This window comes from Gymnodraco acuticeps, unplaced genomic scaffold, assembly GCF_902827175.1.
Source record: "Gymnodraco acuticeps unplaced genomic scaffold, fGymAcu1.1, whole genome shotgun sequence".
Lineage (NCBI taxonomy): Eukaryota > Metazoa > Chordata > Actinopteri > Perciformes > Bathydraconidae > Gymnodraco > Gymnodraco acuticeps.
Window position 1 is genome coordinate 6,932,805 of NW_022990238.1, and position 18,594 is coordinate 6,951,398.

General features: G+C 39.2%; 1 protein-coding gene across 1 annotated transcript; it reads right to left on the reverse strand.

Moving 5' to 3' along the window:
* Nucleotides 1-2,835: 2,835 nt before the first annotated feature.
* Nucleotides 2,836-16,898, reverse strand: kmt5c (lysine methyltransferase 5C). The gene is made up of 9 exons (XM_034219748.1): nucleotides 16,560-16,898; nucleotides 16,000-16,132; nucleotides 15,181-15,346; nucleotides 14,906-15,015; nucleotides 14,618-14,781; nucleotides 13,478-13,497; nucleotides 13,104-13,240; nucleotides 12,802-12,974; nucleotides 2,836-9,689 (listed from the first exon to the last, which is right to left on the reverse strand). Exons 2-9 carry the CDS (start codon nucleotides 16,110-16,112, stop codon nucleotides 4,405-4,407), a joined length of 6,168 nt encoding a protein of 2,055 aa, XP_034075639.1. The 5' UTR covers nucleotides 16,113-16,132; nucleotides 16,560-16,898; the 3' UTR covers nucleotides 2,836-4,404.
* Nucleotides 16,899-18,594: the final 1,696 nt, after the last annotated feature.

Sequence of the window (18,594 nt, forward strand, 5' to 3'; positions counted from 1 at the left end):
TTGTGTATATAGTCACAATGATCAAAGCGAAAACAGATGCTTCTCAGCAGTAAGATCTCCCTCTTGTTGCTGAGGGTGATACCTTTAAAGACTGTGCTGGCCTGCTTGACACTTGGTAAATCTGAGGCCCTTGTGGATGTTCAAGTGAGATCCCAGAGTCCCAGACCTGCCAAAAAAAACACATCTGCCATAGATTTCCCCAGCGCAAAAAACTGCTCTCTTTACAGATGATGTTCACGCTACATGTCAGATGTTGATGAATATCACTGGATAAGAATCCACGGATTAATGTAAGAGGCAAGGTTTCTCACAACAGGCTGTTCCACACTGTTACATTATGGAAAACAGGATTTTTATACAGTACTATGAAAAATGGCATTTACAACACAAACATGTTTGGATTTGTTTTCCCCGTCTCGGAGTACATTCTGATAAGGACTTTATATAAATCTTGTATAGTTGATAGTGACAGTCAAACTCTGACCTCAGCTCTTGCTCAGTGCTAATAATAAACTTCACCATCCTTCAATAAATGTTATCTGATTAACATTACATCCATTAACTCAAAGCATAACATTTGGAAACGGATGAGAATGAGATGTAACCTTTATAGCGGGGGCTGTGCACCTCTTCCCTCAATCATGACTCATACGGAGCAAACTTTTTCACACAGTATTAAAAGCATTACACCATCTGATCCAGTGGTTCTTTAAATATGTTTGTATTGATTAGTCAGCCTGCATCCTCCATCACTGCCGCTTTGACTAATTGAGTCTGTATGTATCGAAGGGGTTTCTTACACAGATTTTGTAGATCATGCTCAAGCAGGACCAACAGTATTAATTGGATGAAAGTAAGCAAGCTGTAAGCTTAAAAAGGGTTGCTGGGCTCCATCAAAATCACAACTGCAACTGTGGTTTGTACAAGGAGCCAGGGGAGTTGCCTTAATAGCACAGTCAGACTTAATAAAGAAAGATGGCCATAATGATGATAACAGCAATATTCCTGCTTGTGCAGCTGCCATATTTATTCAGCCCCCCCCCCCCAACCCACACAGGGTTTTGTTGGCCTCATAATTTACACTAATGCACTGACACCTCAGCCAGTCATTTGGACATCCTGCAACCTGTCACCTGGGAAATAATGTGCAATGCTAGGGCTCCTTTCTAAAGCGCTCTCCTCCCAGCCTAAGCTTGTTTCCTCAGGATTACACACTGACTGTGTGCTCTTTCCCCACAAGGGTTTCTGCTCTACTGCTGATGGGTGGTGGTTAAAGCTGCACAAAATGCAACTCAACAGTCAGCCATTTCACAGGGCTACTGCTGCCGTGCAACTCTCATATGACAGATCATTTCCCCCCAGAGTACTTTTAGTCATGTGGCTACATAGATTGAATGGAACTCTGATGTACGCAAGAGTAAGACGAGAAGCATCCAAGGTTACATCTAATGAATAATCCAATAGATGGAAAACTAGCAGGGTTCAAATGTTTTATGTGGCACAAAATTGAATTCTACCACATTTTCTATCAAGAAACCCTGCATGGCGTACACAAGATTAAAAGCAGTGGGCAGTAACTAAACATCTACTCAAGATGTGTTCTTACATACAAACCACTTGATCATTTATAACACGTTTCAACTCTTTCCAAACTTCCGTTAGTGCCATGAGTGACACAGAAAAGATTGTGTTAAAGTTTCAGACATTTCCCTGTAAGTAGATGAGAGGCAGAAAGCCTTGACTGGATGTCACTATAGGGGCATGTTATAACAAAATAGAGAAAAACGTATGAGTTCAATGTTTCTTACACCCCAATCACTTACCTAATTTGAAAATAAACTTTTTTTCTAGGACTCCGAATATCTTTGCTTTATTTCCCATAAAATCACCTCAGGACCCCTCTGCTAAACCGTTTTAGGAACCGCTGGACTAAACTACCCAACACTCAGTAAAAAGATTAAGCTCCATGTTGACCATGTAGCTAAAACAGTAAGAAGCTGCTTATCCTAAACAATGAAGCATCCATATTATCTATTTAAAACTTGATTCAAACAATAATTGACCAGTCACAGGGGACTTTGGAGCCACTTGGTTCTTCCACCACTGCTCAGGAGAATTAACCTGTGTCCTATGTTACAACAGCTGAGAAACACAGGGTTTTCAAATGAATACCTTTTTTGCATCCCTTATTTTGTTCAGTCTCTTTGAATATACCATCTCACTACCACAAGGAATAAGCTCTCACTCTCTTTCCGTCCTAATTATAAGAAAACCATTATACTTGGCATCAGAATTAACTACTGAGAAAGGCGGAACTGGGTCATGTGCTGAAGGAGAGGAGGGGTTCGAGGGGAATATACAGGTTGTATATGATGAAAGAACAGGTAGAGAGGAAGGCTGAGCAATAAACCAGGAGAATGAACGCTCGTCCCAAGATGAAGCAAAACAGGAAATCTTAAGAGGTGGTGGAGTGTAACTAAACACATTTACTCAAATACTTTACTACTTACAATGTTTAGGTAGTTTACTTTACCATGTATTTGACTTGTACACACACATATATAGATATGTATAACTAATAGATACATGTTTTCTGTTTTATATGATTGACAAAACGAGATAAGATAAATCTTCAATCTGAAAATAATAAATTAGAGTTATTATAAAATACTATAGAAAGGTATGTCATTAGATATGAGCCGATTTAGAAACGACAAGGGCTTGAGAAGTAATGTAAGCAGTAGAATAAAGGATTGAATGGATAATCAATCAAACATTTATAAGCTATGAAGTACTCTCTTTAAAATAACTATTAAAAGACTCAAATACAGAAAATATATTAAAAAGAATGAATTATCTTTAATGATATAGCCTACATTTATACAATTCTACAGCAGACTTTCAGTAAGACTAACTGTGAATAAGGAAAAAGACAGAACATTTTCCTGTAACAACTGAAACATTGAATAACATGTTGAATGCTGGGAAATTAAATACTTAAGTCTAAATCAATTCAGTATTTTGTCCTATTAAATAATACAAAACATTTAATAGTTTACACAATCAATGTTAAATATAAATTACATAAAAAGCACCATTTCAAGGATGAGGATATTAAAATAAATAATTAGCCTTTCCATATCAATACAGTACAGTACAATTTCAAAGTAATGAAAGGCTGTGCAGTCACACTGAACACTCGTGCCCACTGATGGAGAATGGATTCAACATACAGTACATCATGAAATGAGGGATTGCTTGCATGACTTCCACAATCGACAGAAAAATAATTCTGTTTGTATAAAGACACATATAAATATGTGGCTCAATCAATAACAACACATCTTCACTATTGCAGGTGATGCACAACATCTCCTTATGTTTTTCTTTCTGTATAATAATCATACATTTCCTTGAAAAACAAATGGGAGATACTCTGTAAGAAGATTGTCAGTTTTCTTGATGTACCATAGGAATATCTAAACGTTTCCACGTTGCTGAACATCCATAACAAAGATGTTGTACTTTACTTCAATGCATTGAGCACAACGCCCTGAAAAATAAAACATTAGTTAGTTTTTCAAGCCCACTCATCAACTAGTTACTCAAAAGAGCAGCTGTGAAAAGCTGAAGTTCATGTCCCACATCTTTACCCACTGAAGTCGTGGAATAATATTGAATAAACTGTATATTGGTTAAGGTCAGGAAATCATTTTACTGTACACCGTTCATGCACAAGCCTTTCACTAATATAAAAGTGACTAATGATCATAAACAGTCACACAAGCGGGTGCAACAACACACCTTAATTTGATCCCTTAAGACCTGCCTGTCAAGCACACACGCACACACAAAGTGAGAAAGGAGCTTACTGTGAGTATAAAAATGAGGGTTAACTGTTTCAACAGGTGCTTTAAAAAGTCACAAGAACATATCAAAGACTGAGGCACAAAGCTGCCTTCTTACAACCAACCAACACAAGTACCAGCAAGCAATGATGGTGTTTGTGTCTTTACCGACATACATTGTATAGAAAAAGTCATACAGCTACATAAAAGGGCTTTCAATGTTTACTAGGCCTGTAGGTCTAAAGTCACAAATATATTTAATTATCCGTTTTATTTATACATTTTTTATTTGGTATTTACAATTCGTTTGTATTAATTAATTGTTGTCAAATCACACACACAGTAGTTTTAACACACTGATACGCCCACTTTACATAAAACTCTGTTTAATTCATTCATACACTAACAGTCAATAAAAATGGTAATTTAGAAAAGTCTATGTGTACAGGCTCTCATGAATGGTGGAGTTACATTACAGAGTTTACAAAAATATCGTGTGGCAGATACTGTATTTCCCCTTTAGCAAAACAACATCCAAACTTTGTAGGGGTATAAATCAATCCGAGTACTGGAGATCTAAGTCTACTGTGCCGTCCGTCACCACTAACCTCACTCTCTTGGGTTTTGTGGCACCCATTGAGTGAGACAATGGAACATTCCCATAGTGTTGTGTGCCTTGTTGTTCCCCAGGCTGATACTGTTGATGCATGTCCTTTCTGCAATGTTCATCCTGACCTTTGAGCCCTGAAAATCCACCCAAAGAAAAAGATGCTGGGTTAGGCAGCTGGGGTCCACAGGGCTCAAGAACTAGTCTCCCTTGGGTACCTGAAGGTTCCATCAGACAGTGGTAGGTGTAGTTTGTCGAGCCTAATCCTGGGTAACCGTCAGCCCCATCCCTGAGACCTAGGGTCAATGAATGATCTCCACTGAAATTAACTACGTAAGGAGGACCTTGATAACCATAAGGGAAAGAGGCCGAGGAGGTTGAGGACTGACTCTTGTTTGCTGGTGCCGGCGTACCAGTAGGTGTACTGTGTGCCACTTGGGGATTGTTGTGCTGAGGCATGGGCGAACTGAAGCTAAAATCAAAGGGATCTTGCTGAATAAAGCATGACTGGTGCTTGTCTGAGGTTGACGAAGTGGATTTCTTGTCTTGTGTTGACGAATAACCATCAGACACTTTGCTAGGAAAGAAAAGGGGTCTTTGCGTGTTTTTGAATGTCAAGTTAGGTTCACCACTTTCATGTTTGTCAGATGGCATTGTATTTTTGCCAAAAGACAGAGGTAAAGAGTTGGGTTTGTTGAAATGAGGGTTGGCCCTGCTGGGGTTGCTGGAGGAACCAAAATGTCCAGCATCTTTTCCAAACCCATGAACAGAAATGTTGCCTTTATGATGACTGTCCACACTTAGTTTCTGGCACTGCTGGGTTTTCTCAAACGCACCGGATTTTGCACCAAATGTTCTAGATGTGGCAATCGGGCTGCCAGCAGCCATGGCGTCTTTACAAGGTGCACTATACAGGTTCTGACTCTGGTTCCCCCCCTGATACTTAAGCACCCTGTGAATAACTGTGGCGTTTTTCTCTTGGAATTTGAATGGATTGTCGGGAGGATTTGGATTTTTCAAAGTGAAGAGTTGAGAAGAGGGGAATTTGTTAGCAGTTTGAGATGCTGGGACAGATTTAGGCAAGCAATTCTGGGGCACTCCTCTTGCTGTGTTCGGCTGACAACTTGAAAAAGTCTGGGATTTACTAGGAATGGTCATACGATGGAAGGGGCCCTGGGTTCTAAGGTTTGACTGGGCTTTTGATTGGCTGGTGCTCGCCTTTACATTGATACATGGTGGGGTTAAAGTAACAGGGGTTTGAGGCGTAACAGAAGACGGAGTTGCACCAAATAATGGAGGCTTGCTGACCACAGGAAAGGACTGAGTTCTGAGATCTTCTCTGGACAGCCTCATTCCTGGATTTTTACTAAAAAGTCGATCCTTAGCAGTGAAGTCAATGTTGCCTAGAGCTGCAAAACTGAAACTGGTGTTGGGTTGGTTTCTGTCTTTGGGAGTATCCCTCACTTCACATTCCAAAGGAACAGTGTCACTTTTGGAAGAAATAAAACCAGGAAAAAACTGCAGATCCTCATTTGTAAAGTTATTTCCTGGACTTGGAGGGCCAAGGTACGGCGTCTCATTGGCCCATGTGTCAGATGGGCTGTGAGAAAGGGGACTGCTGAAAGGATCAGTGGGAGCATCCAGTGAACACAGATCTGATGGGGAGGATGGAAGTATATTCTGTGGTTGATAATAGCCCTCAAAGTTGAGGCACTGAAAGTCCAGAATATCATCGCAGCAGTTTGTGAAGTTAGGCTCAGCAGATAGCAAGGTATCTGTAGTTGTGAATAGAGGAGACTGGGACGTGGGCTGGATAACAGAATTACAAGCACTGGAACAGGCTATTGGCTTTTCCAAAGTCTGAGATGAACACAAGCCCTCTGTGAGCCTGGAAAGACTGTTGTCAATTTGTTGTAGAGTGTGACTAAGACAAGGGGTGGGTGTTTCAACAGGCACACACTTTCGTGGTCTCTCCCTTTTGTACCTCTGTTTCCTTCCTCCGCTGTTCATCTCTGGCCTTTCAGTGACTGCACGTGCAGGCGGGTATATCACTTCAGTTTTATTGTCATTGAGAGGGGAAGACAGCGACAGTGGTGACAGAGACAAGGAAAATGGCTGCGCTTCTGTTTTCAGAAAGGCCGAGTTCTTGTTAGGTCTTTGGAAAGGGAACTCTTCTTTGAGCTTGCTGAAACTAGGACATCCTTTATTTTGTTTCTCTAAAAGGTGACTGCACATCTCTTTCTTTACTTTGTGCTCTACTTTAAGTTCTGTTTGTATAAGCCCGTCTTTGCTGTCCACCTCCCAAATATTCTCTTTCTTTCTGCGCAGTTTAATAACTGGTAATGGAAGACCATTTGAATCTACTTCAGGCAGCAGTTTTTGCTGTGACCCAGTCTCAAACAAGCAGCAATTATTTACAAAATGATCTTCAATTTTTGTTTCTTTCGCTACAGCTGGCATGTCACTATCATTTTTACAAGTCTTGTTTTTTTCTTGTACCAGTATTACTCCATCAGGAAGTTCCTCATCAAGCTTTTCTGCAATCTCAATTTTGGCATTGGCCGTTTCACTGGGTGCTCGTACGTTTTCAAGGTCTGATTTTGTGTCCGAGGATGTATTTGTATTATTTTCACTCAGCCTCTCCCCTCTTTTTTTCAAACGATGCAATCTGCTCTTTGACTTTTTACTAGCCTGCACATGTGCCTGAGCTGCCTCCATCTCCATGTTTAAAACCGATACAGAATCCATGATGGCTTTAAAAGGGTCACATGTCATCAACCCATCTCCCTTTTCAGTTTTTAATGCCATATTTCCCAATCCTGCTTTATGCATTTCCCATACTCTCCCTCTCCTCCTCTTGAAACGAATCTTAAAATCAAGCTGCGGCTTTGTCTCCTCCAAACCACATTGTTGGATTACTGTTTCAACCTCATCTTCCTCTTGGGATGTATTTGGACTCGGCTTTTTAGCACGATCCCCAGCCTGTTTTTCCTTCGCGAGCCTATCACTCACTCGAGTCGGAGCCTTGTCAATGTCCGGATCTTGCCTCTCTATTTTAATATTCCTTACTTTTCTCAATAAATTGCGTCGCTGAACTTTATTAGAATGGGAACGAAGCAATCGCTTACAGTAGTTTTGTTTTGCAACCCTTTTGGGGTTTAACCTCTGGAGCTCTGTTCTCCTACACCTGACTTTATTTTCTCTTTTCATTTTGCTACTCTTCAGCTCTGCAGATGAATTTAACTCAGTGGCTTCTTTAGAAGCTTGATTTGAAGCAGAAATCACACCTTGTTCAGGATCTATTTCCACAGAACTGCGAAATGTACGTTTTTTGAGCGGTATGTTTGACTGTACATGCGCCTGTGTATTTGTACCTGGATGCAGATTACTAGCAGATTTTTCTGTAATTCCTGATTTATGAGGTAGTTGGTTAGAGCATGTGGCCGATGGGTCATTATGCCTTGGTGACGACAGAAGCCTTAAACTGTCCTCAATCAACTCAGTCTTCAGTAAAGCCGAACCTTCTTTTCTAAAGTCTCCCCTGGTTCTTTGATTAGCTTCTGCCATTTTTGTTGCTGTTCTAGGCCCCAACTGTCGTTGCCTCATCATCCTTCTCTGCGACAAACAACTGGACCTGCCTCTTCTTGTTTCGGTCAGTTCTTCCTTCCCTTGAGCACTTACCGTTTCTTTAGAAGGCGAGGAAGAAAGCCCTCTTCCTACAATATCACTGTGTAATCTCTTATCCATTGAATGTGCATCTTTTCTTAAAATATCAGACAACATAACCCTTGCCTGCTTTATGACAATATCTTCCTCATGGCTATTTACTGGCCGATTCATTACACTCCTAGCCATTTGTTCTTCTAATTTAACAGTTCCCTCCTCAACTTTAATTTTATCATACTGTATGATATTTTGTTCTTTAGTTTTTTCAACGGGCACAATTTTACATTCCGGCTCTTTCACTTCTTCCAGGCCTGTGTTATTTTTACATTCCACAATTGCAGAAGCTGCATTTTGCTTTTCTTCCCGCCCTTCAATTTTGCTTTTTACAATGTCCTGCTGCTCTTTCTGTATTCCATCTTTTTTTGGTGATATCGTTTTTATTTCTATAACCTTATCGTTTCCCCCTTCCTTGCTGGGGGAAAGATCATCAACAGCTTCACTTGCTTGTTGCTCCCTTAAATTTACTTTATCAATGGCTTTGAAAAACATTTCCCTTACCCCTCTGTTACCTTCAGCTGTGCAGATCTCTGAGCTTTCCACCTGCCTTTGTTGACATCTGGACAATCTTTTTTCTGACTGCACTGACAGAGGTGCTGGTCTGTGACACGTGCTATGCCTGGTCCTTCCACTTAACTTCACAATTCCTTTCCCGTCTTCAGGGGCCTTTCCTGCTTTTACACTTTGTGGCAACGATAACCTTGTAAGGTTGACTGTAAGGTATTGCTTTAGGGATATTAGTGGATTTTCTCCAGATTCCTCTGTGTTATCAGTGACACTCTGACAGACTTCCAGCATCGATGACGCTCTGGTAGTCCTGGGTTCTGTTGGCCCAGCAGCTGGGTTTTGAGCCGTATTGACGATGCAGGATTCAATGCTGCTGCACTTGTTGCTTTGACTCTCTGTGGTTGCTTTTTCAATCTTCTCCTGTGTTATTGCACAGCAGATTTTGTCATTTTGGACAGGGGGACAAACGGTTGTAGTGATCGCTGTGTTGCTGGACCCTGTTTGAATCATGCTTCTTTTTCTCGAAGAGTACCTCTGGGGAACTGCCTGTCTATCCAACACTTTGACAGATTTCCCATTAAGGCCTGGGCTGCATCCTGCAGGGCCACTTTTCCGAAGAACTGACATTGAGGAATTTAGAGTGAAAGGCTTCAAGTTAACCTCACTGTTATTTTCTTTGCCAGTCAGATTCAGTTCACTTATCCCGATATTTTTTGGCCTCACTTCCTCCAGCTGTTGAAGCAAAGCCCTTTCTTTGCTTTTTGGATTCTTACAATTGAGTAAGAACTCCACTGAGTGGCGCCGTACTCTGATTCTAATGTCCTTGAGAGGGAAGTCAGACAAAAGTGGATCTGTTCCACACTGGCTGGCGGTGGAGGATTGCACTGCGTGCTTCCCTGATAGTCTGAGCTTCTCTCGTCTCCACTTCTTTGTTCGACCAATTTTTCTGTTTTTCAAAGCATTTCTCCTCATCTGCTGGGTAAAGGAATTCCTTGAGGGGATGGCTATGAATAAAAGACAAAAAATAAGCAGTTAAAGTTGAAGCATTTCTTCTTTGCTTAATCCTCATCAAAATAAGCAGTGTACAAAAATCCTGCTCAATAAAGAAATAAAAACACAGATATTCTATTGTATTCAACTATATGGAAAACTCTTATTAATTTAAGCAATTATTTTCTTTTTCAGACATTTTGAACATCTGCTGATGAATTGTACTAGTCCTTACAAATGTATTAAAAGGATAGCATGTTTTGATTTAAGTATGTCTTCAAATGTCTTGTTTTGTCAATAAGTACAACAAAAATTTACAGTTTTAGTTTTCTCTTTGCCTGGAAGCAACAAATCATGTCTATTGGTCGTAAACACAGCAAAGAGTAAACATGTTTCAGATGACATGATACTGTCATTCTTGATTTACTCTATTTGGGTCCAATAAGAGTATAAAGACAATGAGCACTATGTGGAGTTTGTAGCAAATGGATATCTGCTTCTTGCAAATAAAATGTCTAACAACCACAGGAACAGCTGCAGGTATTGCTTGCAATCTGAATGAATCTACATCACCTGTAGTAATGTACATATACAATGAAGATAAAAAAAGAATCCAAATCTATTTAAGGGTTTCAAACAATTTGTATGTAGTCTAAATGTTTAAGGTTTTGACGTTTCTTTATAATTATTAGTATAAATAAAAACAGGTTTGAAATCATTCCAATGTATACTATAGGACAGTAATCCAAAAATATCGTTTAAAGTTGGAGAGATACAAAAATATGCATGAATAAATAAATAAAAAATAAAATAAGATATGAATGAACAACAAAAATAAAATAAGCTACATTTATTTGTTATTGGCTATGGTAGGTTATTGGTTATGTTCACATACTTATTTGATTATTAAAATGTAAACTGATCTTTTTCATATGGGTGTTTTAGAGTTGTACCCCCTAGATCCAGTCTCTAGTAATTGTGTGCTCAAAGTGCACCAGATTGAAGCATTTTACTTTAAAATGTTCAAAAAAACTTCCTGGGAGGGCATACCCCCGGACCCCCCTAGAGGATGTGACGTCCACCCCCCAATTCAAACATGTTCATACAATAATGAATACATTTGAAGCCATTTTGCCATATATTACCTATGTCAATAAGTTTCTGTTTTTGTAGTGTATTTGTCTTTTGTAGATATTTTTCATTTATTCTTTACATATAAAATCTCGCCTAGGGCAGCAAATTGGCTAGAACCGGCCCTGGTACTAGGCCTCAAGAGCCTTTCTTGTGCTGACACATAGAAACAAATTGGCGGGGCATACTTCGCACACACTAAAAAACATCCGCGCGCTCCGCGCTCACATTGTACTAAGCCCACGTGCCTTAGCACCGCTGCTATGACTCCATCCTAGCGGAAACACTGATCGGTTTACATTTTAATAATCAAATAAGTATATGAACATAACCAATAAACTACCATAGCAAATAACAAATAAATGTAACTTATTTTATTTTTGTTGTTCATTCATATCTTATTTTACCTAGTTAACATTTATTTATGTATGCATATTTTGTATCTCTGCAACTTTAAACGATATTTTTGGTTTACTGTCCTATAGTATACATTGGAATGATTTCAAACCTGTTTTTATTTAACCTAATAATTATAAAGGAGTGGCTTGGAAATATGTGTTTACATAATTTGTGGTCAAAACGTTCGAGACCCACTGAGATAACTTAGACTAAAATTAACTATCTAAACACTCAAGAGAGTCCTTTACCTCACTGAGCCTCTCAGTCTGACAGGAGAGCTCTCCTCCACCCTGGTTGTAGAAACATCTACTTCTTATATCCGTTAGCGCTGCTAGCACCAGATTCTAATAACAACAGCGCCGGTACCGGTGCGCCCTCTCTCTCTCTCTCTCCTTCGCTCGCTCTCTCGCTCCCACTTTGGCTGTGAGCTGCGGGCGCCTAATAAGCCAACATCCCCTACTTTCATCACTTACAGCGCCCATTGTACAGGGCAAATGAAAAGTGTAACCGGGGTGAAAAGGGTGTTACATTTACTTAATTATGAATGTTGTTACATCAAGGCCGAAAATTAGGATGAGCGCCAACGGTCAAAAATGTTTTTTCCCCTCCCAGAGCTACCAGCGCAGCGCCCCCCAGATCTGGCGCCTATGTCTATCTATGCCAAAAATCGGCCCTGCCTAGTACATACAGTGGCAATGGCTGCACCGCCGCTATTTGTATATAGGGGAAACACTGCACCATGCTCCCTTAAACAGGCGCAATTTACCTTAAGAATATATATAAAAACATGTATTCTAAAACAGGGTCTGCATGACTGCATTCACAGTATTTAATTGGAGACATCTGTTTCCAAAGAGTGAAACTAATTCCATTAACATATAACCGACTGCATCAGACTGATTGAGGTGTAACAGACATCTGTTGAACTGAAGCCACTACCCCTGAGTGTGTATCTTTTGAGTACCACTAAAACTGCCCAATACTTTGTTTGCACATTGGCTTCTTAGAAATCAGTAAGGCGGCATTAATTGTTGGAAACATACACATCAAAGTCTAAATAGGAAAGGGAAAAAAAATGTATATGCTTAAATCCTAGTTTATATTTTAAAGTCTGAAAACAGAACACATTTTCACTTCGTTAGCAATACTTTTGAGATGAGAGTTGTTGGCCTAATGTGAGAGACAATAAACAGGCAAGAGTTCAAATCTATCTTTAAAAAAATATATTCAACAGATATTTTGTCGCAATGATTTCGATGTAAGGTAGTATCTGGAATTCCAGCCATGTTTGTACAAATGATGTGCTGAGTGGACCTTAATGAACGAGCAGGGTTGGTTTTCCTAAAGGCCTTTAATTTGATGGTGCATTTAACAACCACTGAAGGGTTGAGAAAACTGTCAAGCTTTTAGTAAAACAATCTGCCAGTGTCAACATCCCTGCTTTATAATTGCATTGTACTGCTGATATTCCTATTCAGCTACTTCTGTCTAGCTGAGAGGACCCTTAGGTAGCAAGGAATACGAATTATCTGGCATTTTATTCCCTGACTTTAGAAAGATATAAAAAAAAAAAATGTAAAACCTAAAAGTGGTTACCTTTGAAGACTCCTGAGTGGGCTCCTGGTATTATCGTCCTTGCAGGAAAGTGACCCTTCTCTCTGTGATGGCGAAGAAATCTCTCTCTGAGGCGGTACTTCTGTCCCAAAGGGTCCTTTGTTTCTTCACATTCAGGCAGCTTTCCTCTGTGTTTGAAGTGACCCTCTCCATTCCTAACATGAAAAAGTAACAAACCGTAATTTAAGTCAAAAAGTATTTTTTATACTGCTAAACAACATCTTCAGTATATTTTAAAACCAAGCTATTAAAAAGACAACGTCTCCTCGAGCTGACAGACACACCTCTCACAGGTGCAGCATTCACACATTTCATTTCCTTCGCCAAAAAAGCTGGCACCGTAGAAGCACGTGATCTCCTCCCCAGGTGAAATGGGTCGAATCACCTCAACGCACGCAATATTCTTCTCCCCTGGGAGGAACTGGGCGGGTGAAACGGGGAAAGAAAAAAACAGCAAAGGACAAAGGTTTGTGAGCCCATGGGATCCATTAGCACGGAGCAGTTACAGTAGGTTGTATTTCTGTATCTACTTTGTGTACAACTTTGAATATCCACAATGTATTAATGCAAATATTTAAACATTTAATGTGACCCGAGTAAACATTTTTAATCTATCAAATATTTTTCATGGATAAAAAAATGTTGAATTGATGATTACCTTGCAGTTTGGTTTGCAGTCTTCAACCCGGGACAAACAAAGGGGAAATAAATAAAGAGATAAAAGGTTACGGGTTATTAATTCAATCACAGCAATGAATAAAAGGCTTGCTATTTTGTGGTTCAGGTGGCTGGTTCGGGATTAATTTTGCAAAAGGCTCAAAGGCTAAACTGATTAACTCTCAAACATTATTAAAAGATCTTGTCAGAGACTGCCCTCTGAGTGGACGGAAGAATTTACTTGAATTTCACCGGACCTTTTGTACACATTACAATTCAGTTCATACCCTAGGCTGTGAAGAGCAAGCTGCCAGTTACTTCTACTACTTACTTCTACCGTTTGTATTAATACATTTCTTTTTAAATGCACACTAGCAAGGACTTTTTTCTTTGTTTATTGATCTGCTGATTGTTCCCCTTTCACAAATAATCTTTTGGTCTACAAAATGTCAGTAGTGATAAATCACACCACAATTTCCCACAGCCCATGCTGACTTACTTACATTTCTTGTTCTTTTTGACATTCAAAAACCCTAAAATATTTAATTCCTTATCCCAAAAGACCAAGAAACCATAGAATAGGAAGTTTTGTTCAAATGATTAACAATAGGTTATTGTTGACTATTTTCATATCAATGTATGGTGGATTCGTTTCAGCTCTACACTTGTTGTGACAATACATAAAATACCAAAGTAATTCTTGTCACTTAAAGATACATTAACAAATAGTTCATTTTTTGACACATTAGAATATTTCTCAAAAACAAATTTCCTTACTATAATTTAAAGCTTCAATCTTATAAATTAGAAGGTTATAGTACAAAGTATTCTTATATAACTGGTTAATTGGCACAAAATGTATGAAATCCTGTGTTGAGAAGAGTGATGCTCACGAATCAAACAGACAAGCTTATAAAGGATGAAAATAACTAAACAAAATGAGTTATTAAAAGTGTTTGTTTTGGATAGCACTTTTCAATCTTGTGTTTTTGAGCGTTGATATATCATTACAACCTTTTTCACCATTGGATATGACTGAGACTTTTCTCAATTTTAAGAAAATGTTTTGTGATTCACATTGTGAATTGGTCAAGTATGTCTGTGCTCGGAAAATATGAATCATGGATGCAAACAAACTCACCATGGTTAATGAAAGCGGCAGGCCCAAGCCAGAGCTGAGTGCAGCGTTTGCGTGTTGAATACATCACACTGAAGTCATTGACCCCTGCCCTCAGCACAGCACCGTCGGAGGGGCTCAGTTCTGCTATGCAGCCCAGCAGGACCTCCACACGCTCTCCTGCAAACCTGCGAAAAAAACATATGAAAGCCACACATACACATATTACATAAAAAACAAAAGGTAAAGGAAATTCAGCAGCTATTGTTGAGCTACATGTTGCCTTGATAAATAAAATGTGCGAGAGATTACCATTGCCTTGTTGAGGTAATCTTTGCTCCATTTGTCTCTGAGGAGTATCTGTCACAGGACTCTATTTTGACTCCACTATCCAATAGGAAGGCATCAAGGTAGCGATACACCTGCAGACATCAAAGATTATATTCTCACATTCAAGTGACAAATTCAGGATCAATGGAAGCCTTCTATGATTTAATCCAGATACTATAAAACAGAAACTTTTGGCAACTTAATTATTGATTATTATATATTTATAATAATTCATAGGCTTAAATATATCAGCTTACATGTTGTCTCAGCAGCTCCAGTCGATGGCTCCCTAAAGCATTAAAGTAGTCACCAGCTTGTTCGCCCACTGTCAGCGCCTCGAACGTAGCATTGAAGTCATGCGTACGTTGAAAGCGCAACAGGGTCTCTTTGAGGTTACCCCATCGCCGGATCGCTGGTGGGGGACTGATGAAGAAAGAAAGCATATAACGGCATTTAAGAAAAGCAGAAAGTCACAGAACAAAATCTAATCAGCCTTAGTCTATATAAAATGCTATTTTATCTTGTATCTTTAGATATTAATTTACTCTCCATCAGCATTAATACTTATACTAATAAATATATGCTAGTTGACTAGTAAGATAGTAAGTATTGGTAAGATCAAGAAAAGACACAAGATGAACAAATAAATACAATCGCTCCAAAGTTTGTTTTTTATATTTAAAAAAATTATATTACGTGATATTTTCCAAACCATCTTTAAATTGGGTCTGTATTTTGACACTTTATGGAGGGTTTGGGTGTCATGACAGCTCATACGTGTCTCAGTAAAAATACAAATAATCAGAACAGAAAAAGCCCCCAAAAAAATATATCAGCATCAGAAGATCAGAGATCCTATATTCGTAGATTTCAAAAGCAACGGTGCAGTGCAGCTAAAAGGCAGAAGTAAAAGTCGACTTACATATTTAATAAGGAGGCAAGCACCCTTTAATAAAAATAAGAAAAGATAAGTAAAAATATACTTTAATTTGGGATCCTTTGATATCTTACTTTTAAAGGATAAATCCCCTCCACCTAAATTGACTGTTGCAGACTAATGTTGAGTAACACATTACCTGATGTTCATCTTATGGGTGCTGAAGCCCAGCAAAGGGTCCAGCACCAAACCGGTGGCCAGGTCATCGGTATCACACAGCTCCTTCACACTCATTCTAGTGCATCCGTCCATTGCCTCCCACCATCAGCATGCTGCAATCAGCGGGTCAAAGTAACACTACGAATTATATGATGACAACAACAACAAACCATAATCATCTAGATGTGTGCATCTCAGCAGAGATCGCAAATTACGCAACATTAAGTTAGTAACTAATTCACAGCCCCGGTATTATTTGAATGCTATAACGTTACGCTATGTTTACAATAACCGCTGCTTGGTACGGTTAGGAATGTGACTGATCGCCCGTTAGCTAAATCCATTAGCTTAACGTTAGCTTAGCATGTCGAGCTTGCTGGGAAAATATGCGGAGTTATCAGCTGAGTAGTGAAGAAGCTAACATTAGCATTACGGTCTGGAGCTAACGTAAGATGACCTGTATCATATTGTTTCCGACCTGTGAAGCAATATGGTCTCATATGCAATGTATACTGTTGATGTGGTTTTCCAAATACATACCTGGGAGGCTTTTGTAGTCGGCTAAAGTATCGTCAGATAGATACTTTATTACAAGATGCCTGCTTGCTCTGGCAGGGAAAGTTAGCCTAGCAGCTAGCTCTCTGCCGTCTAGCAGGCTGGTCCGGGCAGCCGCGTACGAAAATGGAGTCTCCTCGTCACTTCTGGAATGTGTAGCTTATTTGTTAACGATTGCGAATCCCAGATTGAATTGCAAAAGGTTGAAAAACATCACCAGTGGTAAAAAGTAGCTTAAAATGGATATGTTATGCTGCTAGCTAACTAGCTTTACACAACGCTCTTCTAGTAGCAAAAGTTGATGGGCAACGTCCGGTGCAACCGAACTAGTTTTGGCAACGCCCACATGTTACGCTATTGGCTGAGCTCAAGGTCATTTTTACAAATCAGGGGGTTTAAGCTCAATGATTGGTCAGGCTTTCTTGTAGGTGGGGCCATTCGTTTAGCTTTACTGTTGATCCAGAGCAGAGGTGAATATTTACCTTACGTACATGTTTCCCCAGGCCCAGCACAGCAGAATCCTGAGCGGGAAAAAAAAAATCCCCACATCATCAACATGATATAGATGCAGGCCTATACGTGCCAAGAGATGTTGTCTCTATTCCTAATGGTATATTAGGAACGGCGGTTTGTATACAGTATTGGACGGAGTTCTGGAAGCTTCCTCATGAATAACGTGACTAAAGTGAAGGAGTTAAATTCACATTAAACCCTGCCAGTAAATTCAATGATATTTGATGACATTCTCCAAAACACAATTATGATTATTGATTAACACATTTATAATATTACTAGTTAATAGATTTAAATAGGACAACGAAATGAAAATATGTATTTTTATTTTATTAATTTAAGGAAAAATTGAGTAGCCTACAGTGGCAAAGCATCTAATGTAATCATTCACAGAACAGCTAACCAGTACAGAACAGGAATGCTGTCACCAGTAGAAATATCATAGCAGGCTGCTGCATTTCTAAACGTCATCATCGTTCAATATAGGCTACAGGCCTGTTTTCTATAGTTTATGCAGACCAAAAAAAACACAACAACATCAGGATATTAAGAGATTGTGTCATTGTCTTAAGTTAATGTATTTATTAAATGGCCCATCAATCCATTTTAAAGAGACAAATTGGTCCAATCTTCTTATCTGACTTTTGGTTACTAATTGTGTCTTCATAGATATAAAGTTACCTTCAAAGAGCACGTTATCTTAAACAGTTGAAAATGTAAATCCTCGGTGCCTGATACACACCTGGCTTTCCTTGAATAACAAACTAGCCTATGGAGAGAGAGTCAAAGTCCAGGTTTATGGATCCTGACTCCCTTTGGAAAATAGACATACAAATAGTTTGCTAAAACCAGAGATGTTTTGCATTACTGTTCTGAAGCCAAGATCATTTTTTTATTTGCTTTTAAATATATATTTTAGGATACAATCTAATAGCCTACATCAACACTAATGTATTTACAATGAACCTATTCAAAATTGATTCACTCTCAATGAATATTTGACCCATATTCTTTTACCCAGCTGCCAAGGAAGACTAAGTTGATAAATGGGATTTTGTCACAAATTCATCCAGACTGCTGAAATGTCTTTGGAAATCAAGAAGCAAACTGGAAACAATCCAGAGTAGTGCTACTGCATATTTTAAAAGGCGTTAAGCCATTTAAGCTACCACAGACTACATCTCCAAGGACTAGAAGGAAAACGCAAACATCACTGTCATCACAACCGGTTAGGGCTTGGCATTTCATGTGAGTATGACAATCCATCCATCCCATTATGGTCCAGTCATTCTCTAATCACAAGAGAAAATATATTTTCAAATATACAAACATTTGTACACATATTTGGTCTGTTCACACTATCCAGGGTCATAAACAGCCTCATATGATTTACGAGCTGAGTGGAGTGACTTCACTGTAGAAAAGAACAACCTGTAATACATCTAGAAGACCATCACAGATCACGGATCCCTCTCCCAGGACGGACAGACGTGCAATAGATGCCGTA